General features: G+C 41.9%; 1 protein-coding gene across 6 annotated transcripts in view; it reads right to left on the reverse strand.

Moving 5' to 3' along the window:
• Positions 1-8,976: 8,976 nt before the first annotated feature.
• The window catches only part of ELAVL4 (ELAV like RNA binding protein 4), a 67,117-nt gene continuing 50,457 nt past the window's right edge, over positions 8,977-25,636 (reverse strand). For all 6 annotated transcript variants that reach the window (XM_049808734.1, XM_049808733.1, XM_049808738.1 and 3 more), the window contains exons 4-7: positions 18,895-19,048; positions 18,281-18,506; positions 16,848-16,886; positions 8,977-12,391 (exon numbers count right to left, since the gene is read on the reverse strand). In XM_049808734.1, the coding sequence (XP_049664691.1) occupies positions 12,064-12,391; positions 16,848-16,886; positions 18,281-18,506; positions 18,895-19,048 (747 nt within the window). In that variant the 3' untranslated portion in view covers positions 8,977-12,063. The remainder of the gene's footprint in view (positions 12,392-16,847; positions 16,887-18,280; positions 18,507-18,894; positions 19,049-25,636) is intronic.

Below are 25,636 nucleotides of genomic sequence, written 5' to 3' on the forward strand. Positions count from 1 at the left end.
GAGTGCTCCAAAGGGAATTAGCTGCTCTGTGCTGATGGGTCGGTGGGATGGGGTTACCCTGTTCTGGACAAGCTGAAGGACAAGATGACCCCAGCAGGACAAGATCCTCAGAGCTTTTACGATTCCCACTAAAAAAAAGTATTTGCTAAGGAAGTTGGATTGGATTTTTGTTAAATGCTTTCACTTGGCCACACGTGCATAGATTTTCTTGGCAGTAATGAAAAGGCACATCCTTAACACAAAGGTCACAAGTCGACTCCCCTATCCAAACCATGAGGAGCCGTGGTGCATCTTAAAGAAGAGGATGTCAGTTCTTTTTCTCTTTTACCATTACAAAACAGCGCATTGTTTCCTGGCCTTGCCCTTGGGAATAGCTATATTGTTTTGGCTGAAGCTTTCAAAAAAAATTCAGCCTGAGGCAGATGCCCAGGATGGAAAATGACAAGTTACTGGTCAAAATATGACAGTTATAAGCAGCTGAAAGTAGAGTCTTGTAATTGGAAGTGTCAGACGGTCTTGACAGTAGGCAGTGCTACCAGCCCACCAACCTCAGGAAGTTTGCTCAGGAATTTTTGTGTAGGTAGAGGCAGCGCGCGCACCTCCTAGTAGCCTCTGTAATTTTATACACGGCACAAAAAGGAGTAGCAAAGTTTTCTGGGTGTTAAAACATGGCATGAACTGCACTTCTGCTTCTGGCAGCTTTATCATCTATTCGGACACAAGCTGGAGAATCGCCATGCGGGCTTAGCACAGCCCTGCGGCTGCCTCCCGCCTCTGAGACCAGGGAAAAGGTTCTGGAAACAGAGCAAGGACTGAACGCCTATCCACACGTGAGCTTCCCTCTAGCTATCGCTTTCTGAGTTGAGTTGGATTCCCCAGCACTTGAGTTGCTAAACCGAAGACTTCTGGGGCAATTTTGTGGGGAGGGACAGCAGGTCTATGCCCCCCAGCCCCTGTGAGCGCTGCTCAAGCCCTCAGCGTCCATCGTGCGGTGTGGTGGGTGCGTTGGAAGCGCTTTGCGTTTCTGTTCATTTCTTGGTCTGAGATGTGTGCAGTGACTGGGTTTGATTCTTACAGCTGTTTGACTTTAGCCAGCCATTTGACTTTAGCCAAGGAAAACTTCAGAAGGCTCCAGCCACCACTTGCACTTGAACCAGCCGGTCACTACCTGCCTTTCAGACACCTTCCTGGGAGAGAAATTCACCTTTCCCTGGTGCAGGGGCAACCATTCAGCCCTGTAGTCAGTCACTGCAGTTTCATTAAGTTTTATATTTAACTTTCCCTCAGCACCTGGGACCAGAAGGAGTGTGTTAGTGTCTCGGCGCTGGAACACTACATTGAATTACCTTGTTGGTTTATCTGGTCATAATAGCAAGAGAGATCCCAGTGCTATAGTTGACTCTGTCAGCATTTCCATTATAAACCTCTTATTCTCAAGAGGTTTTAACTTAGCTGTAAAAATCTGTTCCATTGCACAAACTTAGTTTATAACATGGCATAGAACAATATTTTATCTTTTCATGTTGAAAATACACACACAGTCAGTTCATACTGAAATATATATGTGTGTAGCCAAAGATGTACTGGTTTTGGGCAGCAAACAACCTGTTCAGCACCTTCTCTTCTTTTTAATTTAGCCAACATGATACTATTACTCTGGCTATTTTAATAGATAAGATACCATGGTTTGACAATCTCTTCCATTACTGGCACATGAACTGCTCTAATATATGTTAATATGATCATTCACAAGTGCAGCAGTCACACTGTGGAGAAAATGTAAGAGGTTTGGCACAAAGGCTGCTTGCCCTCCTTTTTCTTTTATTCTAAACACTCGTTCAAGGACACTTTGCTCACACTCTGAAAAAGCAAAGCAAAAGCTTTGACCAGCTGCCTGGCAGGATGGATTTGGCAAATGTGTCATCATGGTTCTCTCTGTTGTGATCTACTGGGCAAGAAGGCACCAGCAACTGAGGAGCAGTCTCCTCCAGGGACCCTTCTCCTGCCCGAACCGGCCTTCCCTCCCCACCGCATCATCAGTCTGCTGGGCACTGTGGGCACCTGGGACAAAGGCGGTGGAGAAGGCAGCAGCTACACGCTCGGGCTCTCCAGCTCTCACCAGGGTTTCATCTGACTTTTTTTGTTTGTTTCTTTAACCAAATGTTTCTTGATTTCCTAGCAGAAAGCAGCTGGGTTGGTGTCCTTCGGAGGAGCAGTGGCTGTTATTGTCATCTAAAGATCCCACCAAAGGATAACCTCTTTGGATGGGAGGGTTTGAACTCAATGACAAAAAGCACTATTCCCATCGGGTGCACATGGCCAGAGAGCAATGCTGCTGCAGAGGGTCCCTGCAGGGCACAGTGAATTGTTTCTGAGGTTTTTCTTTTCTCCAGACACAGGCTGACAGAGGAAGGAAGCTCCTTCTCCCAAAGACTCCAGCCCTCCTCAGAAGAGGTGAAGCTTGTTGGATGCTGGGTAGGATGAGCCATGCAGTAAGCCTTCACAGTGGGAGTCAAATAAAACATATACCCTAGACATTTCTCTTTTTTTTTCCTGGACAAATTGCTCTTCATGTGTTAAGGAAAAGCATTTTTTTTTTTCCAGCCTCTCTGACTTTTGAATACTCATGGCAAGCTAGTTCATGCCCCAGAGACCCAGAGGTGCTCCCATTTTCCTGGTGTGGCTGCACTGGTGCTACAGTGACTCTGAAAATGCAGTTTTCTTACATAAGACTGCCTGGATGCTTTTGCTTTCCATCCCCACCCATATCACATGCTCTTTATTTCTTCCTGCTCTTTTCTTGGTGATGCTGCTGAATTTCAGACACCATTTGCTCAACCTGGGATCCACCTTCAGCTGCTGCTCGGTGTGGCCAGGCAGCCTGGGGCCTCTGGCTGGGTTTGTTGGAGGTGGCTTCCAAGTGGATTCAGGATTTTCTTACTCACAGCATTCCTACCTCTTCTTCTAAGATCTGCTTCCCTTCTGACACTTACCTTTGGACTCCCTTCTCATACACATACTTCCACCCCTTTGACAAGGCTCATTTTTCGGGACAGAGATTCTGTTTCTTGTAAAAATGCTGGCAAAGATAAGGGCCATACAGGTCTGTGGACCAGCTGATAGAAATTCATCTAAATCCCACACTGACGGTTTCCCGTTGATAGCCAAGGCTACGCAGGCACGACTGCAAGCCCATGATTCAGCAACTTTAACTGATTAATCAAGTCATTTGATTTTTTATGCATGCAAGTGTGCCCAAGGCAGCTGTGTTAAGTCGGCTTCTAGTCAGAGTGTTAGCAGTGCTGAGGATGTCAAAGGGTTTTGTGATATTGATATAAATATATATGCGTAGTTTTCTGATTAGGTTGTGGTTTTAAATAGTCTTTAGCGGCATTCATTCAGTTGATAGACTCCTTGCTGCAAATTTACATGCACGTTGTACCTCTGATGCTGCGTTTCTTAATTACAGATACACTTTATCTGAGTTAAACATGTAACAGGCCCTTAGCATAAATTATACTCGGTGTGTGTGTACTGAGAGTACTTCCCAGGTGTGCGAGGGGATAAATATATGTTAAAAAAGCACATGCATCTTAGAAAAGGTTTAGGAAGTCTTTTAATTTTCTAAAAAAAACCCGTTAAAACCTGTAAGAACATCAAGCCAGAGCAATTTTTGGCTATGGCAGAGGAATGCTGTATCTCGTATTTCCTACATACCCTTATGGTTTTGTGGATGCACAGGTAGAATTCCAGATGCTGATGGGCTTGGTAGCATCACAAGTGTGTGCTTTCAGACAGCACGTTTATAGCTCTTTTATTGATAAAATGAAGTAGTAACCAGAGAAAATGTCAGCATGTTCTCCTGGCACCCTATTTAAAAAAAGAAGAGGAGGGCATCTGTGTTTCAGGGACCCCTGGTATGGCTTCAGTCATCCTAATACTGCAGAAGACAACTTTTTTGAGGTCTACAGCTGGTGAGAATGTGAGGAGCAGGTCCTGGGCTCATTTACAGCCCGCGGCTGCCAGCGAGCGCTCGGCAGTCTCAGCTGTCCTGGGGGTTAATGCTAAGCACGGAAAAGGCAGGGGCTGCAACTGTACAAAGAGCCTTTCTTTCAGTCTGCTCCAGCCCTCTCATACGTAACCACACATTTTACTGGCATGTATTAGGGCAAGAGACTTCACTGCCTTTCTTGGCTATAAAGATTCATAGCCATCTCCTCGGTATAGGAGATCAGGAGACATGACTTAGTATCATGTGGTTCTGCTAGGTGTAAAATTAAAAGCACATTTCAAATCAGTATGTTAGGAGAAAATGATGCAAAATTAGAAAATGAACGCTTGGCTTCAGAGGAGTCAAAGGGGTACAGGTATTTGTGTTTGTCAGAGTTTTTTCATGGCAGCAGTAGTTGTTGATGTTTATTTTTCTTCACTTCAGTAGAACAGTGTTTGTTAATAATGCTAATAATAAAACATCCACAACAATTGCCAGATTTGCCAATTTTTTTCAAAATTGTGGCTAAACTGAATGTTAAAAAAAAAAAAATAAAAATTTGGTTTTTTTGGTTTGGTTCCCCCCCCCCCCCCCCAAACACAGAAGATCTGGCGTAATGTGACAGAGAGCCCGTTAGGAGCACCTCTATGATTGACTTTGTTCTGGCCCAGAGAAGTGATCAAATACACTTTACACAGTTTGCATTGTGAGCTGCAACAATTATTGCAAATACACCAATATTAAAACCAAAACGAAAACCCAACCCTGCTAGAACTGACTCACAGATGGACAAATTTGTTATTGTTTTCATGATCTTTTGCAATGTGTTTGCAGGTTTCCACAGCCTTGTTTAAATTCAAGCAAGGACCTTTTTGCACCAACTTTGCAGGATTTCATTTGTGAGTTGTACATTTAATTCTCCACAGCAGATGGTGATGTGTGGGTGTACTGCTGTATATTTGCAACAGATTCCTTATCCTACAAAATTAATTAAGTATCTATCTATCTCATGTGCTGATTTAAAATCAGAATTGTATTGTTCATAAAAAGCTAATTCTTGCATATAATTTTGTTGGGACCTGTGCAATTCCAACAAAACGTAAGGGAAGAAAAGTCTAAGTGCTACTTTAAAGCAAATGGCTCGTGGCAGCTCTAGTCAGTTCTGATGCGCAAACTGAAGAGCTAATGATCTCGTGTGTTTAAAAGTCACCAAATTAAAATTAAGTATTTTGGGCCTCAGCGTCAGGTTCCCCAGATATTGCTATGAAAAAGGTTGCTGGGGCAGTTTTAGCTGCGCTGAGTGATACGCAGCACAGACGAGCCCTCCGAATTAAGCCTCGTTTCCTTTGGTGGGGTTCTTTCCTTATCAGGGATTTATTTTTAAATGATTGCTCTTTCAGTGACATTGCTTATGCTCGTTTGCAAAGTTTAGGGGATTTTTTTTTTTTTTTTTGTTTCCTCCTAATTTGATAAAGTCTTGTGTCTTTATGAAAGCTGTCACTGGTTGCTTGTACCAGTGCCTTGGCCATGCAGCCATCCCAGGCTGTACATCTGGGTTTTGGAGGAGAAAGAGAAAATGCAAGGCTGAGTGGAGAACTTCAGCGGAGGTCAGGCACTTCCAGACTCACCAGCCCCACATCGCTGACTGCTCCGTCAGCCTTGTGTGGCACAAAACCCGGGGCTTCATCTACAGTGGGGTCCACATTGGTGTCCTTGGGCAGGGGGGAATGACACAGACCCTTAATGGTCGTGGTGTTAAGCAGGTGGTCAGGATGGATAAAATAAGGCCAAAGACGGTTATTTGCCTGCTCCTCCTGCCCGAGGGATGGCTACTGGGCCACTGCGAGAGAGGGGTTAATGAGAAATGAAATTTAGGAAGCTTGGTTCTTTAAGTAAAGCGTTGATGCAGTGGGGTGCTGTGCACCATGCGGGCCAGCTAAGACAACGGCCAGGACGGAGGGTCCCCAGTGTGCTTCCCCTGTGCCAGTTGGGTGTATTAACAAAGAACTAAGTAAAACCCATTCCTCTTGTCCTTCGGATGCTGGGGCAAGGGGGGGCAGGTGGGATCACCCCACGGCACCCCAGGCTGGCCAGGAGCCGTTGGCGTAGCTGCTACGGCGAGGACGTCGCACTACACAAGCGGGGCTGGGGCTGCCACCTGTGGTACAGCGCACGGTGGCACAGGGGACCTCGAGGCTGGTGGCTGAAGCGTTTGGGGACAAGACGCTCGTTTTGCTGACAAAGCCCTCACATCTACTCCAAAGCGATCTGCAGTGTTGGGGGCTTCTGGACTTGATGGCATAGCAACTTACCACATTGGTTTGCTTTATATCTGCTGGGGGGGGGGGGAAATGTGAACCAGCCCTGCGTTGTGTTTGCCTGTGAGTAAGTAGCAGTAGTTGGGTCACGATTGCTGGCGGCTCCAGACCCCGGTGATTTGAGAGAAAACGGGAGGTTTATTGTGAAATGGATAGGGCAGAGGTTTTAGGATTTTATTTTTTGCTACCGCACAAGAAAGAATTTGCAGCCCTGTAACGTTTAAAACCTGCATGAAATTAAGCATGAAATATTTTAAGTCCTTTAAAATATGCTGGACTGGTTTTTAAAAATATCAGTGATACCTTAGGGGTGCGGTAGACAAAATTTTCAAGCCTTGACTGAAAAGCAGCTGTTTAATTTTGTGTGTGTGTGTATCCACGTCCCCATCTTCCCAGTTATTTCTACTGAAAGAGTATTTTGAAAATACTGCTAATGTGATAGAAAGAACAAGAAAGTCGTTTCTTGTCTTCAATTGTGGGCAAGTCAAAGTAGTTTGCCTTTGTATGACCCATCCGTTTGGTCACTTTTCTTCCTACAGCCCTTTCTGATGCTCGCCTCTAGGAGATTTACAGGGAACAGGCTTTTTGAAACACTGCTTTTGGGTTTATGGGAATAGAAACAATTTAAGCTCAGTGACTCTTTTCGTAGACCAAGTTCCCATCCTCCTGACCACGCTGGCACCTTACCGTGCTTGATCCCATTTGAATTTCTCAAGCGCACCGCAGCGGCACACAGCCTTTCTGGGGAAGGGCTCCGAAGTACCCGTCGCGCCAGCGTACGCGTTCTCCCGGTTGTGGGAGTTACCACCCCGCTGCACGTGGGATGGAAGCCAGCTCCTTCGCACGCGGCCAGGGGCTGCACTGCAGCGGTGGCGGGGAGCAGCACCCCCAGGGCGTGTGTACGTGTGCCTGTGTGCGGTTGTCGCTTTTTGTTTCCTTCCTGCAGAAGCTCCTGTTTGTTTCCAAGTGATATGCCCCCTTATGAGTTACTGAAGCTCAGCTGGAGCGGCTCCATCGCATCTTCTGGGTTTAAGAAGTCAGATATTTTTAGAAGGGAGCTACTGGATTAGTCCGAGATGTCAGAGCTTTCGTAAAGTTATGCTGGATTTGATCTCCTTTCATTTTGCTCTGTATGCACAACGAATTACTTCTGTGCAGCGAGCTCAGTCTGTAAGATCTCCAGGGCAGGGAGCTAATCTACTGTGTCATCGCACCCTGACCTGGCTTTACCTCCTCATCTAGCCGCGGTCATGAAAGTGAGAGGCGTTCAGTTAACAGCCTTGCCTGGCTCCTGCTACCGACGATGGAGAAAGGGGTTCCCCAGGACACCTTCTGGATGTGCCTCTCCCCGTCAACTACCCCGAGGCTGATTTAAGGACCCAGGTAGCAGCCTCTGCTAGGTGCTGTGCATCCAGCCCCCCCCCTGCCCCACCATCCCAATGGAAACCATTGATGGCACCAGAATATTTGTCTGCAGTTGGGTTGCTACAAATTCAGCGTCACCAGGTAAGCTGACTTCCCACCGTAAACATTTCAAGAGTGGCTCACTGCTATCTTGAATACGCCAGCCATCATTTTCAACATACACTCCCCTCTCCATTCATTCAAAGCCCATTACTGTGCCCAAGGTAGTCTAAAGTGGAATATAAAGTGAATGCACTTGAAACACCCTCCCCCAGGTGATTTTCCATTTATGCAGCAGGCTTGCTAATTGCAGAAAGAGTGATTACCCTTTCAGGAAAGAAATATAAAACTTGATTACTTTGAATGAGTGTTAGTGAAATTTGGTTCTGATCCCAGCTGGGCAGAAATTGTGTTTCAGTAAGACTTTCTAAAAATGCTCACATAGGATCTGTGTAGTGAACCAAGGGCCCGTCTGTGACCATTTTTATCCAGCGTACATTTGTGATGCTCTCAAAAGGGGGACTGAACTGACATTTGGATCCTTCAAAGGGGCAGAGTCCTTTCTCTTGTGGTACGTGTGCATGTAAGCCCTCATACAGCTTAGGTAAGCTCACTAACGCAAGCTGTGCAGAATGGAGAAATAGGTATATCTTACGTGACCGAGACGTGGAAGGATCAGTAGCCAACCTTTAAGTGGACCTGGGGAAATAATCTGGACCAAACCTGACCTCTGAAGCCAACAGCAAAGTGCCAGTATGTACAGTCACCTTTCTGCCTAGACTGTACAGTGATTTTTAGCTCACTACTTTTCTGAAGTGTAAGGTACACAGAAGAAAGGACAGGAAAAAAATTAGGCAATGAACCTAACAAACGCTGTAATGTAGATAGTGTTATTTTATAACAAACACTTTCTTAAACGGAAAGTGCAGGTTTTTTTAAATGGGCTGGTGCATGCTACACTATGTGGTGAAGTGTACGTAATATATACCTGTATATATCAAAACTGTGTGTATATACATATATATAGATAGATGGAAGAATGATGGTTTTCGGAGCCAAGTCTTTAAACAGAACAAATTAATAACTTCTGCATTTTACTATGGCATGGTCAGGTTGGTTTAAGGACGAATTGAGCAAGCTGTAAATTTAAGAACAAACTCATTCTGTGGCCTGCAATTAATTATTATAACCAACATGGTAACTTAATCTCACAAAAACACGAGTTTATTAATAGGTGAAGGAGCTGAAGAACCACACAGTCCATCCAGCCCTCTGATATAGTTTTCCTAATCTGTTACGAAATGCAACGCTGCAGTTTTACAAGGTACATATTCTCAATTAGTGAATGTTACAGAACATAAACATGAAGTGAATATTTGTATTAATGGGATTCAAACAAGTCAACTGAAAGAAGTATCAACTCTAGTTATAACACATGGTGAAAAGAATCAAATTTGGAGTGTGATCATATATACTGTTGTACAGATAGTATGTACAGTGTTTCATATTGCATGACATTCATAGCATATTCATAGAAAAGTCAAACTAAATGATGGCTTAAAAACTGTATTAACGCTGAAATTTGCTCGCTACTTTTGTTAAGTGTTGATACTGACTGAGTTTATATTTTCATTGTGTAAAAATACTGTATATAGTAGAAATCCTTCAGTATCTTCCACATTCAAATAAATAAAGTTACAGTTACAGTTTGGTATTTGGTGTTCAACATCTTAAATTAAATGGCCGATTCTTTCTAACCTTCCGAAGGAAAAACAAATAATGAATATGCTCATCTGGTTTGACTAGTACATTTCTCTCTTGGAGACCTTGCTTCTGAAATCAGACTCTAACATCTACCTCATTTGAGGTGCAGCTGGGATTACTAAAACATCTGAACACGGTTAAAAAGGTGGAAAGTCCATAGCCATTCTACACACTTTCATTTATTGTCTGGACAATTAAAGTACAAATAATTCAAACACAACAAGGTTATGAAAAAAACATTTACAATACTTTCCCTCAGAAATGATCTAAACTAGCAAGGTTAACATGAAGTCATTCATTATAACTAAAGTATACAACTGCCTGGTCCTAAGAAAGATTTTTTTAAATTATTATTATTATTCAGATAGTAAAACACATCGTAGAGAAAAGATTCTGACATGCCTTCCCCACTAATGCTTAGCAAATGCATCAAAACTTTCCCAGCAAACTGCGCTCATTCATAGCAGATGATGTATAAAGGTTTCCCTGAACATTGAATGAGTGTTCCTTTAAACTAAAATCTAACATTGTTAAAGTAAAAAACTGATAAAATTATGATGCAGCCTTTGCTTTAGTTATTTGTCTACTACAAAAGTTTGCCTCTTCAGTGTGAAAAAACAATACTTAGTCTACATGCAGTTAGTGGGTATAGCATGGAAAAAATGCACAAAATAAGCACAAGTTATAAATAACCATAACGTTTTATTACCATTAAGACTAAACTTGTATTGAAAAGATTTTATATAACAAGACAAGAAAAGCAATAGCAAATTTAACTATCAACTAGATTATGCATAGCGAGTAACTGTTTCTAGTACTCAGGGAAGAGCATGACCCTTTTTTGTTTTAAATATATAACCATACAAAGCACAAACATACTAAAATGATCAGTGCACTGGACATGGGAGAGCACCCCCTCAGTCATTTTGTTCCCTTAGCTCTGTTTTCCCCAATCTGAATTACATTAAAATAAAGACCCAGTTGTTTTCTTTTCTACTGTGCAGTAAGAAAAAATATTCACAACAAACATGACAATATATCAAACAATATTTCTACACAAGTTACCTTGATACCTCTGTCACTTAAGTATCATAAGAAAACATTTTAAGACATATACAAACAAAACTAGCAAAGTGTTACAACTTATAATAAATTAACCAAAAGAAAAAATAACTTTATATATATATATATTTATATTATATATACACATACACACACAACAAAATGACACAATAATATGCTTCTTCCCATAGTTTAAGTAAACAAATAAGTAGACTAGCCAAACTAGCTATATTTGATTTTGGCCATATGCATCACATCGGCAATTAAATAAATAAGTGTTTCAAGCAACATAAACAGTGTTCCAAATGTGCCAACACAGCCCAATTATATTAGCTTGGGCTATAAAGTGAATTTGAAAATTCTTAACAAATTTAAAGCAAATGTATTTTTTCTAAACACATTACATTTAACTATGATACTAAGATATGTAAATAATTTTGTAGCACCTACTGCTCAAACCAAGGAAGTTTTTGATCAAAAAATTAATTTTTTTTAACTTTTGTTCTGCTGATATCCCATACTGATGACTTAAAGAAAAACCGTCTTGCAACTCATCTCCTTGCTTTTGGGTTTTGACTGTGGGTAACTGCGTGCCTGGGAAGAACACTCTCCCGTACTGTATTTAATATTTTTATTACATGCTATGAAAAGATACGAAGATCATCTGTTTGTAGCCCATCCTTCAAAAAACAATCTACTAATCCAGTTTAAAACACACATCTTGATCTCTAAAAAGTTACCAGTGCAGTATGAACATGACAAAGTTGTCAATTTCCCCTAAATTAGCCAGTCAAAATATTTTTTCTCAAATCCAGATTCTCTTGTAAAAATTCTTTATATTTTATAAAAATAGATTTTTCTTGAAACCCATTTTCAGCAAAGAGACCACCTCTTTGGCAACATTGTTAATGTTATTTAAATTGTTATGTCATCAGGTATCCCCCTTTACCCCATTCCCTAACAGAAGACTGTTTAGTTCACATGATACAAAAGAAAAAAGGAAAAATAAAAAAAGTTGCAAAATTATGTTCTTCTTTTTGCAATTTTTATTGTTCCTCTTTAATTTATGTGGGGGGTTTACCAATCTGATTCAATCAATGTTTTGAAAAAAGAAAAGAAAAACAAAAATTTTTTCTTGCTTTTAATCCCATTAGTTCGTAAAAATTGTTTTTGTTTTATTATTTTTTCAAATGAGTGAATGGTCATCTTAAAAAGACCCACCTTCAAGGAAGGTAGTAAAACTAGCTGGCCGGGTAAAAATCCCTGCACATTGTTATCTATGTATATTATATTCAACAACGACAGCTATGAAAGAACATTCAATGCATCAAAGGTTTTTTTTTTTTTTCTAAGCATTATAAAATCCTTTCCTGTTCCTCACAGGATATCCAATGTTTTAATACTTAGGCAACACTGGCTTATAAAGTCCATGGTTGAATATAAGCCTTGAAGAGTTTTTTTTTTTTTTGTTTTGTTCGTATATATATTTATATATATATATTTTAGTAAGTAAGGATATGAAATTCAGGATTTGTGGGTTTTATTGGTTTTAAAGGAAACTTGCAATACTCTGTCTCCTAAACGGTATCCATTAAGGCTGGCAATCGCCATGGCAGCTTCGTCGTAGTTGGTCATGGTGACAAAGCCAAATCCCTTGCACTTGTTGGTGTTGAAATCACGGATCACCTTGACATTATTGACTGCTCCAAAGGGACCAAACAACTGCCACAGCACGCTCTCATCTGAGTCGGGAGACAAGTTGTAGACGAAGATGCACCATCCAGTCCCAGTGTGACCAGGGATATTCATTCCAACAAGGCTCGTCATACCATCAATTGTGATCGGAGAAAACCTACCAAGTAAAAAGAGGGGTCTATTCTAAATATATCTCTTGGCACAAGGTACACGGAACCAAGACTTTAAAATAAATAAGCCAATGTTAATGAAGGTTCTTGATCCTATCCCTGGAAGATGCCTACATAGCCACCCTTGGTCTCTAACTCCTACGTAAGCGGAAGGAGCTGCTGTAAATCAACAGACCAAATCTGGGCATAAATGCATCTCCCTTCAAGGATAAGCCCTACTTAGACGTATACAAAGATCTAATAAAAGAAATGCTTAAGGACAAGCTAAGTCAAGAAGGGCCTGCACATGCTGCTATAAACACAAGTTCATTTAAAAAGGCCTGTAGGAATTTGCCACTTATTCCCATCACTGAAAAATAACATAGTTTCAGGGCAATGGAGATCTAATGCTTTACCTCTTACTAGTTTTGGGGCGGGGGGGGGGGGGGAATAAATCAAACAAACTTCAAGACTTATTTTAAAGATTAGTATAAAATGGCACTGCCAGGATTCAGCTATAACAGTAGCCTCTTTAGCCAGAAATACTATTAGATTTAGAGAGACGTCTTCAAGTGGTAGATTTTAATTCTCCTCCTAACATAGTCCTTAATTGACATACACTGGGAAAAAATCCAGTTAAGAAAGAAGTCCTAAAGCTGGCCGCATATTAAAGAAGACTTATGCAGCTATCGTAGAGTAAGTGAGTGCATAAATGTAATCAATGAGCATGTCAACTAATACCTTCATACTGTGAGACTTCATGTCCGTAACAGGATCTTAGGTCTTCGAATAGCCAATGCAGAGCCAAGCTCCTAGAAATCTAATGTAGCACCCTAACTTCCCTCCCCCCATTGTCGTTTGGGACCTGTTTTCTTTCACTTCAACATCTGAACCGGGAAGCCAAGGCCAGGCAGTACGCTGATGAACACAACCATCACAGAATAACATAGGCTGGGCTGGACCTATGCAGGTCATCTGAACAACCTCCTGCTCAACATGAGGCTAACTTCTCGCATTGGATCTGCTGCTCATGGCCTCGCAGAAGGAAGTTTTGAAAGTCTCCAAGGACGGGAACTCCACTCCTGCAGCTCCTGCTCCAGGGCTCCACCATCCTCACTGCGAGTGATTTTCCCTTATACTCAGTTGAATTGCGCCTGCTGCAGCCCGTTACTGTTGACTCTCGTCCTTTTGCAGTTGACCTCTGAGAAGAGCTTGGCTTCATCTTCTTTTTAATGCCCCTTGTAGGTAGCTGAAGACAGCAGTCAGGGGCTAAACTCTGCATTTGCTTTTCCTGAATTTTACCATGTTCCTCCAGCTTGTCAAGGTCTCCCCAGTGGCAGCCGTGGCCGACAGCACAGTGACTGCCCCTGCTCCCTCACCAATTTAGTGTCACCCGTTAATGCAAGGAGGGTGCATCGCAGCCCATGACTCAGGATATTAATGAAGATGTTAAGCAGTATCAGCCCTCAGGATCAACATAATTTTCCTTTCATGAGTTTGAAAAAAAAAAAAATGACACGCTTTCTGAAGCTACACTTTGGGATATGTTTTAAAATAACAACTGCACAGAGGAAACGTCTTAATAAAAATCCAGTTTCACATGTACCTTCAATATGATGAGTATTAATACCAGAACTGAATAATAATTCCTCAAGATTTTCTGAGTGATGACTGAGGGAGGGGGGGGGGGGGGGGGGGCGGTTCTGAGCTGCTGAGTAAGCTCTTGTGCTCTCCAAAACTTCTCCTTTTACACTGGTAGTATTTCCACATACATTTAGCAATCCGCACAGTATTTTGCAGTGTATATTAAATAACCATACGAGAAACTACACACTTGATGGCTGCTCACCATGCTGGGGACTCCCGATGGCACTTTATACGTATATTCGAGACACTTGGAATATTCATCTTAAGCTGAGGAACATCACTGGGGTGTAGCTATGCTATAAATGAGCAGTTCACAAATGCTCACAGCATTAGATGTTCAGACATACATACAGGTTTGCAGACAGTTTATTAAAAATGGATGGCAATTTTCCAACTGAACTTCACTTTTGCAAATCCTACTCTCAACGTCTTTTAGTTTCTCTCCTGCATACTGAAACTAGTAACATTATCGTAATAGTTCAGCATGGCTCTAACCCACAGTATTTCCCCAGCTGCTGAAAACAAAGACAGCTGGACAAGGCCAATTTATACTGCTCCTGCCACTGTATGTGGAATTGTAAATAAGGCCAGGACTGAGAGCTTGTATGAACCAACAGCTTCAACCTCTTCTGAAATTTGGAAGATGGGACTTTAAGCCCATTGCTGACAAGCGTCAACTGTGCGAGTAACATACGTAAGCCAGCAAATGCTCCTTTTCCGCAATGTTTAAATTTAACATGAAGTATAACACTAATCGATACACTACCCTGTAAGTGATGTTATTGTAAAATCTGTACAATGCAAAGCTGTGCATGTCACACAGTAGGTTATATATAACATTTTGCATTTTTGAGGAATGCTGCACTGAAGTAAAGGGTTAAAGTTCCACACAGTTCACTGGAGAGTGGCTTTTCCCTGGAAACCTTTGGGAGCTATGCAGCTTTCAACTCTTTATGAACCATGAGCAGAGGAGCTGCTGTAAATCCAAGAAAACATGCCCGAAACTAGTGCAAGCGTATTGACACAAATACAAGATAACCTATTGCATAAGTAGCTTTGCTACTAGCTAGTGATCCGAAATTCGCGTCAGTAAAACCTTTGTTCCACATCAGCAGATCTCATTTTCCACCAGTACCACATACTTAAAACAGGGAAAGAAAGCACCGACCCCCAAACCCAGGAATGCTACACTACAAGATGTTTCAGAAGCAGTCTCAGGAATTTTTATCAATATGGTATTTTTTTTGTGACCCTATGCTCGTAAATACAAGGTTTGCTAGTGCAAGCACAAGTCTAAGATTCGCTGGGAGGAGTTAAGAACTAAGTTCAGATGCCTACAAAACAACTTAAACACTGCTGTGACTTGAGACTAACGTTGCAGACTCTGAATATTAAGAAAGCAGATGCATAACCTATAAAGGCAGGTAACTCTCTCTCCCTCGGCAGGTAATATGGAATCAGAATTCAAACCCTCACTAGTTCAGACTAAGCCCTGTTTGTCCTGCACCACACGCCAGTGCAACTCCAGGGAAGCAGCAGCAGCAAAACCCCAGGGAAGGCTCCCTGAACAAACCCGTCCTTCTGACACCGACTTGTACCTGACAGGTACTCGAGGCTGAGAGTTTTGCCATGTTTTTGGCAATATATCAAGAAACAAACGAGAGTGGAGAATGCAGGCGAAGCTGTGTGATAAAATCAGGTGGGAAGTTCTGACTCATCACATCACCATCACCACTAAGGGTATTGCAGGTGTAACAAATGTACTAATGAACACCAGAAGTAGTGCTTCTGGGATGATACACTGCCTCTGTTTCGACTGTTGTTTTCGCAAGTAGTCTCACCATTTGTGATTTGTGTGACAGCTACTGTGGCAGTATGTTACTGTCCTCTACTAGCCAGTGTAAAGACATACTTACCGTACCATTTTACAGGATGAGCTTTAAAAAAAAAAAAAAAAAGAAGCTCAAATAATTCTCAAGTGTGGCGAGTAGACCATTTCAGAAGATTAAGAAGTATTTTCTCATCTTAATTGTGGGGGATGGCTGGACATCTTACGGTAACATCAGGAATAAGACTACACCTTTGTTTTGCTGTAAGGTTCGCTTGCATTGATGCGTACCATTAGAAGAAACACTAACAACACGTCAACTCATTTTAGCTATCAGATCAAACATTGAACATCCTCATGAAACAGCATAAATGTTTATAAATCAGCCGAGCTTTATCACACATGCGTGCACATACATACAAACACACAGAGCTATTTTAAACAAACAAAAAAAGAAATCTCAAGCACCAAGAAAATTTCAAAGTATTAAACCTGTAACAAAAGAAACTTAGGGCTGATTAAGGTGCACACAGCTGTATTTTCAAGTCAAACTGTGAAGCCAGATGTAGGAGCAATGAGGTCTTAACTGTGAGATTTAGACAACAGCAGCAGCGTAATTTTTGTTTTGAACTGTTAAATTTTCCATTATCAGATCGGATATTAGTTAAAAACTTAAGTTAATAGTTCTGATTCTGGAAAAAGCACCATTTAGGACAACTGCAGTTTGAATGCTTGTAGCTGTTGCACCTAAACCATTTAAGAAGCCCACCTGTAAATAAAAAAAGGTTGAAAAAAACCCACAGAATTTGTGTGTGTGGCCTTTAAAGTAACAAAACCAACTGAAGTCCAAACTTAAAAAGAATTTGACATGCTGGTGGAAGAAAAGAAGGAATTAAAAAAAAAAATAAAGTTAGTGAATTAAAAAAAATAAATTGTAGCACCAATCTGTGCCAACACGGACATCTGGCAATCTGTGGAATTCTAATTACCTCTTTACGCCATAGGCCATATTAAGCAAATTGTCCAGCCTGAAAAGAGAAGGAGGGTCTTTGGGTTAATGTCTCACAGATGGCAAGATCGCTCAATGGAACTATTATTAATAGCGTTCCATTTTCAAAGAAGAAACGTTCAACAAGTTTCCCACACATCTAAGGAGCCTAACAACTCCCAGCCTGCTTTGTTAAGTCTGAGGTTGTGCTTAAATTTCCACCACAGCATTTAAAGCCATTTTTAACTTGTCTACAGTCTTAGAGAAAACCGTAATTTCCAGGGTTTGGTTTTAAAAAATCCACTTCTGATTTGTCTTTTTTAGACAATATTAGTATGAGATTTTCGCAAACAATTCCACTGTTCACCTTATATTTACAGTGAACTTGGGAAGAAAATGTTACAGTCCAAAATCGCTGGAACTGGAAAAATTCTTGATTCTAACTGCTTTAACATAACACATCCTCCCCTCTATATTATACATATTTAGTATTAATCCTCCACGATATGTCAACCTAAATGACCACCAAATTTTCCAGAATATAATCATCTGCTTTCCATGGGAGCACAACAAAGACCTTCTACCCATGGAAGGATTCAGTGATAACCTCAATGGACACAGCTGCATGCTAAAGACAAACAAGTGTAAATTTAGTGTAGCCAATGACTGACTTTTTTTATGACCTTTAATTCATTAGCACTTTTCATCACTGAAAAAATAAAATTGCTTTTGAATAATTTTCTAAAGCCAGTAGGCAACTCAGTTATGTATGTCCAAGTTTTCTTTTTTGACGGCAGACTTTTTATTTGAATGCTAGGTTGCCTGAAAATGACTATTAAATAAAAAAGTAATGAGAACATCATGTATTGCTAACTCTGGCTTATGGATCAGATGGAAACAGTATATTCAGAATGCAAAGCATAAAACATCCCCGAAAGTAGCTGAAGTATCACACCAAAGACTAACACAAGGTCTCTTTATACTAAGAGCAGATATCTCAGGCTAATAAATTTAATGATACTGCTGCTGACTGGAACAGACTCAGCTTTTTCCCTGCTACCAATCCACTGTCATTAACATCAAAGTCTAAGCTGCATCAAAACTGTAATAATATAGCAGAAAATAAAAGCATTACCGAAAAAATGAGAAAGAACAGGATAGTCACTGCTCATCTGATTATCAGTGTAACTCTATTCTGTCTTTCCTTTTTCTATGAGCCTTCATGAGATCTGATTGTACAGTACTTCAGCTGTTTTAGTAAATACAACATGACTACTGCTGTCAGCAGATTTTCCTCCTCATTCTCCAGGAAAGAATATTTAATTTTACAAAGAAAATCAGGTCAGCCTACGCAACTAAAGCATATTTTCCTGCGCAGCACCTGCCCCACATTGTCATCACTGGTGGAACTTCAGTTCTTTTCCAGGTAATTACCTGAATCTCTGAGCCTGGTGGTGAAGTGGTCCAGGGTAGCGTCTGTTGGGAGACTGATACAGCTGTGAAAGGAGTGCCTGGCTTGTTTTCTGGCTGGGGTTATTGGCAAACTTCACAGTAATTGGTTCTGTAGCACCACTGGGCTTCTGGCCATTTAGTCCCTTTATGGCTTCTTCTGCCTCTATTCTCTTATCAAAACGGATAAATCCCACACCTCGAGAAACCCCTGGGAAGTAAAGACATGTGAACAGATGAATATTTGTAGGAACAGCCTCATCTGCGTAATGAACATAAACTGAATGTTGGTTTTGACTTCACAGAATACATGGCTTGCAAATTAAGGAAATCCTATAAAGAAAAATGCTCTTCCCCATCTGTATTCTCCAAAATCAGCCCCTACTGTATTTAATATAACGATTTTAAGTAAACAACATTCTGCATTTTGAGATCCCTCATTAAAAAGCCAGCAGTTATGCCTCCAAACAGGCACACTTGTAAAGAACCAGCATTTTACACGAGAAGTCGTATTGTCTTAAACCCAACTGCCAGCAAGCGTTTACAATTTTGCCATTTCCAGAAAAATATGCACATATCGAGAAAAGTTTTCTTTTAACCTGTGACTTGATCAACCAGAATCCGTGAGGTGATGATGCGCCCATATTGTGAGAATAACTGCTCTAATTCTTTCTGGGTCATTGTTTTCGGAAGGCCGCTGACATACAAGTTCGCATCTCTGATTGATGCTGAACTTGGACGGGCATACGACACCTATGGATTGAAGAAAAGGAAAGGCAGATTAGTAAACTAGAGCCACCCTCCGCATTTTAAATGGACAGATTATTTTCTCTTCTTTCACAAGCAGTAACCCTCAAGTTCAGATGCTACCTGTTCTGCAAAACCAACCAAGCCAGGAAAGGCTGGCAGAACAAAGGAAGAGCTAGAGAGACCTTAAAAACAGACGCAAGGGTTCTTTAAGTGCAGTCATAAAGTAACTATTGTTCAGAGGTAGATTAATGTGCAGCTTCCTACGCATGGCTTTGTAAATTTACCCCTATGGGTTGTGGGTGTATGGATGATTTACTGTATCTAACATGTAATAACCTTAGCACATACGTAGCACTCTGAAGTTCCAGCATGTTTTTCTTCGCCGCCCCCCCCAAGTGTCTGAAACAGATCAGGTTATTTGCAGAGCGATCTTTTGTGCTCTCTCTCTTTGTGTTTTCATCCTGAGCTGGCAAGATCTGTTCTGGATGAACAGTAAAGTACTGGTGAAATTAGACTAAATGAACATCTGCTCGGGGAACTGTACACTGACACTCATTGTCGTATCTGCAATTTATCACAAGAAGTTCCCTTGCACTGTAAGGCCAGAACCAGACCATAAAATATTATGGCCAAGCAAACAAGAAAATCTAGCTGAGGCTCTGCATGTATGCTGCTGGAAAATTACTAAATCAAGACTCTCTTAACTGCTCTTCTACCTATGAATCAGATTTATAATTATAATATATGCATAAAAAGCCTTATGCACTTTAAAAATAATATATACATTTAGAATACACACATTTAACATAATAGAAATACTTCCTGGATAAAGCCTAATGGCAAGTATTCAGCACGGATCATGAAGAATTACTTCGCAGCACATCTGAAATAGCATTGGATCCAGACCTGAATATTTTGCACTTCATCTTGATTTATATAAATATAAACAGATCAGTACCTTCCTGCATTATGTCTTAAAATGTGTTTTGGAAGGAAATGGTGTGTGTGTGTGTGTGTGTGTCCCATCACAAATACAATGCATTCAGCAACTGTCTTCCCCTCTTCCTGAGCCTTAGCCCAAACATAAATGATGTCAAATGGATGTCTTGATGTGTTTTATGTGTCAAAGAGTTGTCTTTATGTGCTCCACACCTAAAAATAGATGTTGACTCAACACAGAAAATGATGTTAATGACTAATATTTGCTTCCACAATCTTCTCTGCATAATAGCAGACAAACTCTAAAGATTCTAGACTTTAAGGCTTTTGGCAACTTCTTTACAACTTACATGTTTGTACATAACCTTTAAAATCTAACATTTACAGAGAAGGCTAGAGAGAGGAGGTGGAAAAATTTAGGGAAAGAAATGTGAAAAAGAGGTTAGATAGAACATTTGCATCAAGCTCAGGCACAGCACAAAGGCACAAGCAGACGTAACAAGCAGAGAAACCTTCAGGTGCCGAGATCAGTGCTGAAAGGGAGAAGGATCTTGGGGTGGAAACTATTTTGTGCCTCAGCGACTCAGGACCTCACAGCCCACGAGCTCCCGATGGGGTGCAGCACTGCAGCCACCGGATCGCTGGTCCCAAACCCCGCTCGGATGCTCCAGGACCAGAACACGCACGGCACCCACTCGGCTTTTATGTAACTAAGATGAAGCCAAGTGCTTGGGGAAACCACGGACAACTACGCTGTGCTGTCACCTACAGATACCGTGCCGAAAAATCACTGGTTTTGACCGTGCTTGGTTTGGTGGTCTCGTGTCAGTGGCTTCTCATTTATACCCCGTGCCAGGGCATTCGGAAAAGCGGACATTCTCTCCACACGCTGCACCTGCCTTACCTTGAGAGGGTACTGTAAGAGTTCAGACACCTACAGTTTAACCTACTTTAGGAATAACAGTTTAAAAAACACTTCAGAGCCTCTCTGGAGTGGGGGCAGGGACCTTACCTATTCCTCAAAACTGAGAGCTGCAAAATTAATAAAGTTCCTGGGAAAACAGCCAGGGGTTTCCTTTGGGTTTTCTCACTCTGGCACATTCATTAACCAAATGCCACATTACAGGAAAGTTGAAAAGTATTGGGATATGCAAAAACCACTACTTCCCAGAGCACTGAGTGCCTGACATTTTTTATATCTATATACTTCAACATACAGAAAATTCTCTGCGAGTGGGCCACGCAGACACACAGTGGAAGGAGAGACTGCACACACTCACAAATCCATCTACTCACAGCACATGTAAACACCAATTGCTGCTCAGGTCTAATTTTTATTTCCTCCTGCCATCAAACATTCAGGTTGCAGGGGAGCCTGGGCCAAAGAAAGAAGCTGCCAAAAGCAACTCAGCCGTCTTTAATATCAAGGAGAAAAGGTTGTGAGCTGAATGGACTCAAGGCTAGTAATGTCAATTATTTATCTGCTTTTGAATCTTTTTCATCTTCCCTCTCAGGTCAGCCAATGACAAATTGATCGGTTAGACTGTGCCATCCTGCTTGCAAGCTATTATTCAGTTAGTACTGAGGACGGGATGTCTTCCTGTGTATTAGCTATCAAAGGAAGAAATCGCCCACCCTTACCCTCCAGCTCCTTGTGCTGTGAAAGTTAAAATGGGAGCCAAAACCGGCTCCCATTTTATCACTGAAAACCGCAAAGCACTGGGTGAGGATGCTGCATTAATTCTTTATGTTCACACTTAAGAATGATTTTTTTTTTTTTTTTTTTTTTGCTCACGGCAGTGTTAGCACCCTGTAATGAAATAGGGTGTTGAAAAAGAGAAGAATATTGAAATCCTAACCACCACAAAAAATTCAAATAAATGAGCTGGAAAATGCCAAACTACTGTTTGACCCAGGCATTTCTCAGCATTAAAAAGTCTGTCCACTTGTATGACAGTTGGAGGTCGAATGATGGTGTTATATTTCACTGCATAAGATCATTTAGGAGTTCTTTGGTCAAATTTGCAAGGAAGATAAAATATTGTACAATTCATTTTATGGCTTGCTGGCCTCCGATGTTAGTTTCTATAAATATATATATACTAACTGTGAAAAACATTTGCTAGGATATTTCTCATCTGACATTGAGCATTAGCCTGTGTAAGGGCTTCTCTTCAGTATAAAACAGGCACCTCAAGAGGCTGCACCACTGTCTCCAAACACCACTGCAGAGTCATAAGGTCCAGCATTTCATATCTTCCATGGTAATGCACATTTTCGTTCAGGAGCACAGAAAGTATCTCCAAGTTAAAGTAATTATCTTCCCTATTGATTTCCTACCCATTTTCCCACTTAGAAAACTTTCTGATACATTTCTAACCTCGAGACTCTTCAGAACATAAATTGAAGCGCTCTGGTCAGAGCCCACAGCAAAGGCACCCAGAGGCATGAACGCATCCCATTTGTCTTACAGAGGCAAGGCGCTGGACATCTAACAGCAACCATTTAAACACTGACACTTAACCACTTCACTGCTGCTCATTGTAAGAGATGCCTTCAGCTCATATCCTAATCCTGGACTTCTCAAACAGTAAGTCCATTTCTAGAAGCCTCCTCCCCAAACTCAACTCCTGTCTGCTCCGAAGAACGGCATCATCCTTCCCCGGAACGATGTGCTCCGCCAGCAGAGCCACCCTGCCCCAGCCAAAACACCTGCTGACAAGCAACCTAGCAGCTCCCGCCTTTCAAAACCAAAACTTCTCCAAGGAGGTGTGTGACCTGCTCTGCATCTAGCGTTACTCACCTGGGGAACGTGGGACTAGTCGGGAGCCTTTGATCGGAGAGTGCTGCATGGCAGCACGGGCACCCACAGGCCACCAAACCACCCACCGATGGTACCGGCCCTCCCTGGGACATCTCTCCAGCCACAAGCAGGTAAGGTGCAGTCGGTGTTAAGCGACTCCCTGGGCAGCTTTCAAAAAAGTTTGTGTAACATTCAAAAATACTAAACTTCTTGCTGACCTTAATTCTGAAAGACTTCGCTTTGTCTTTCCGCGTGACGCTGAGATGTAAGATTTCTCGCATGACTTTTGGGGTGAGTCACTTTTTTTTCCGCCTAAGGTCCAAACATGTAAAATGGGGACAACCCTTCCTTCACTTGCTGCCTTTTATTCCACTGGTACACACTGGAAGTGCTTTAACACAACCAAAGAGCTTCACACGTGCAAGCAAGTACTATCTCACTTGTTTCACGCACCTGTAGACCTAGAAGTAAAATCTGCTTAACACCAGAGGATGGGCTACAGCCAGAAGAGATGTTTCCCCACGGCCACTTCCAGGCCCTCGTCCATGCCCTAATTTTGTGCAAAAACACAGATTTGAGAAACCCTCCTGTGAAAGCTACATGCTTTGGCAGAATAAGCACATGCAGAAGCCCTCTGGTCCAAAGGCTGAAGACCAGAATAGGGAATATTTTCACATCTGCCACTTGCACCGCTTTGTCCTTTCTCTTCTCCAAACCCTTGGCTGGGGGATGGAGGGAACTGACAATGCACTTTACTGTTGAGCAATTTAATGCCATTTTACTAGGATTAATTATGATTGCAGGTAAGATACAATGGTCTATCCCATCATTTCAGGAAAGACATCCATAGATAATAACCTAGAAGCACTCAGGCTGTACCAAGAGCAAGGCTAAGAGAAATAATTGCTCCAGCTGCATGGAATGAAAAGGACTCATTGGAAAAACTGAAGCAGTTAAAAGAAATCTTGATTAAGAAGATGCACAAAACTAACAGGTAAAGACTCTCTGGTGGTTGCTGAAAGCAGCAGCGTCGAATCTGAACCTTCAAACGCAGGACTGAAAGGTCCTTTGAGCTGCAGCATCACTACAGGCACAAAGGATAGAGGAGGATTTATTAACAAGCACTACGAAGTCCAGAAGGTTACACAGACAGAGGATCCTGAAGAGCAAAACCAAAGTAAACTTAGTTGAGGCTTTCCAGGTCTGTGGCGTCTTTAAAGTTTCCTGTCCAAGGCTTTGCCCCGAGGTGCAGCAGTCGCAGCAGATGACCCCTCTTACAACTAACCCTGAGTTACCACAAAACAGAATAAGCAATTACCTTATTTTAAAAGGAACTGTAGAACAACCACATCCCAAACCTGCAGCTTGCAAACGCCTGTAATCTGAATTTTCAGGGAAGGAAAGGAGTGCATGCTTTTACACCTCTACAAAGCTCTGCTGAAGCTTGGGTATAAACACAGCTGAGCACATCTGAAGGCAGCTGATGAGCAGGCAGAGCACACAGGGTGCAGGGAAACTTAAAAATGCAAACTTCTCTTTGACACAGTCCAACATGCTCAGCTCCTACCAGCATCTTCCACCTCTTCAGTCCCTCCATCTCCTCTCCTTCACAGAACACCTAAGCCCTCTCTGTGCCTTCACCGCTGTTATTTCATTTTCCCAGCTACCTCACAAATCAGAGTATAGCAAATCTCTGCGTACACCCTCCCCTCACCACCTGGCCTTGCACATCATCCCATTTCTTCACTGGGAGAAGCAGCTGCAGGAGGTGGCTGGCCGGCTCCGCGGCAGGTAGCCCCTGCGCAGGCTATGGGAGAACACAGGTGGGAAACAGAAGGTTTTTGGCAGAGTGTCGCACCAAGGGCGCCCAACGCAAGAGCTCTGCTACCATAACTATCAGCGAGCTAGCACTTTTTGGGTTTAACCCCCTCCCCCCCAAGCAGTTTGGGATGGGGTACGGAAGATGCCGCGCTCTTCCCCATCGCTTGCTGCCGCAGCCTTCCTCCTCCCCTGCCTTGCGCTTCCCGCGCCTCCTTCACCGCCGAGCAGGACTGGAAGGCAATCTTTTTGACAAATGACTTCGTAGGACGGAGAAGTCTGAGGTTGCTATTATTTGGTTCCCCTACAGTGACAGGATGGTTTGTAGTTTGGCAGACAATTACAAGAATTAACATGGACAGATTTAGAGCCCGAGTTTTGTAGAAATATCTGGCATTTTGAAAAATGCCAGAGAAACCAAGATAAATAGCAAGATCTTTGAGCTGTAATGTTACTACTTTATTTCCAGAAAATACAGGACTACTTTCTCCCACAGCCCTATTCACTGTATTTTAAACTAAGACCATCCAGTCCTATTGATCAAAACAAGAGAGTAATGCAGAAATAAACATTTTGAACTAAAACCAGAAGTGTTAAAATGGCAGCAGCTATATTCCATGTTATTTACTCATTTAGCTGAAAATTAAAATAATTAGAGAAACCCTCTTATCACAGAGGAATGATCCTATCTGTTCGGTATTTTACCATCTGATAGATTTGATGGATTTAAAAACTGGAAGGCATCAAGGGCTCAGAGAACCCAGATTCCTTCTCCCCTCACTGGAGACTTCTCCCTTCGCTCCAGCAGTATCACAGCATGCTACCTGCTCCTGCAAGGGAAGAAACAAGCCTATTTCTCAGGTGACAGCGAAAAGGAAGGAGAGGAGGACGCAAGACTCTACTTCAGGGGGTCACTAGCTCTTTTTAGATTTCAAACCTCCTTTCAAAACTCTTTCTCCCTTGTCCCAGCGTCCCCCAACGTGAAGCCAGGTCACCTGAATCCCCATGTAAATTGTAAAATGCTTCCCTTG

This window comes from Accipiter gentilis, chromosome 8 (genome assembly GCF_929443795.1).
Source record: "Accipiter gentilis chromosome 8, bAccGen1.1, whole genome shotgun sequence".
In the NCBI taxonomy this organism is placed as follows: Eukaryota; Metazoa; Chordata; class Aves; order Accipitriformes; family Accipitridae; genus Astur; species Astur gentilis.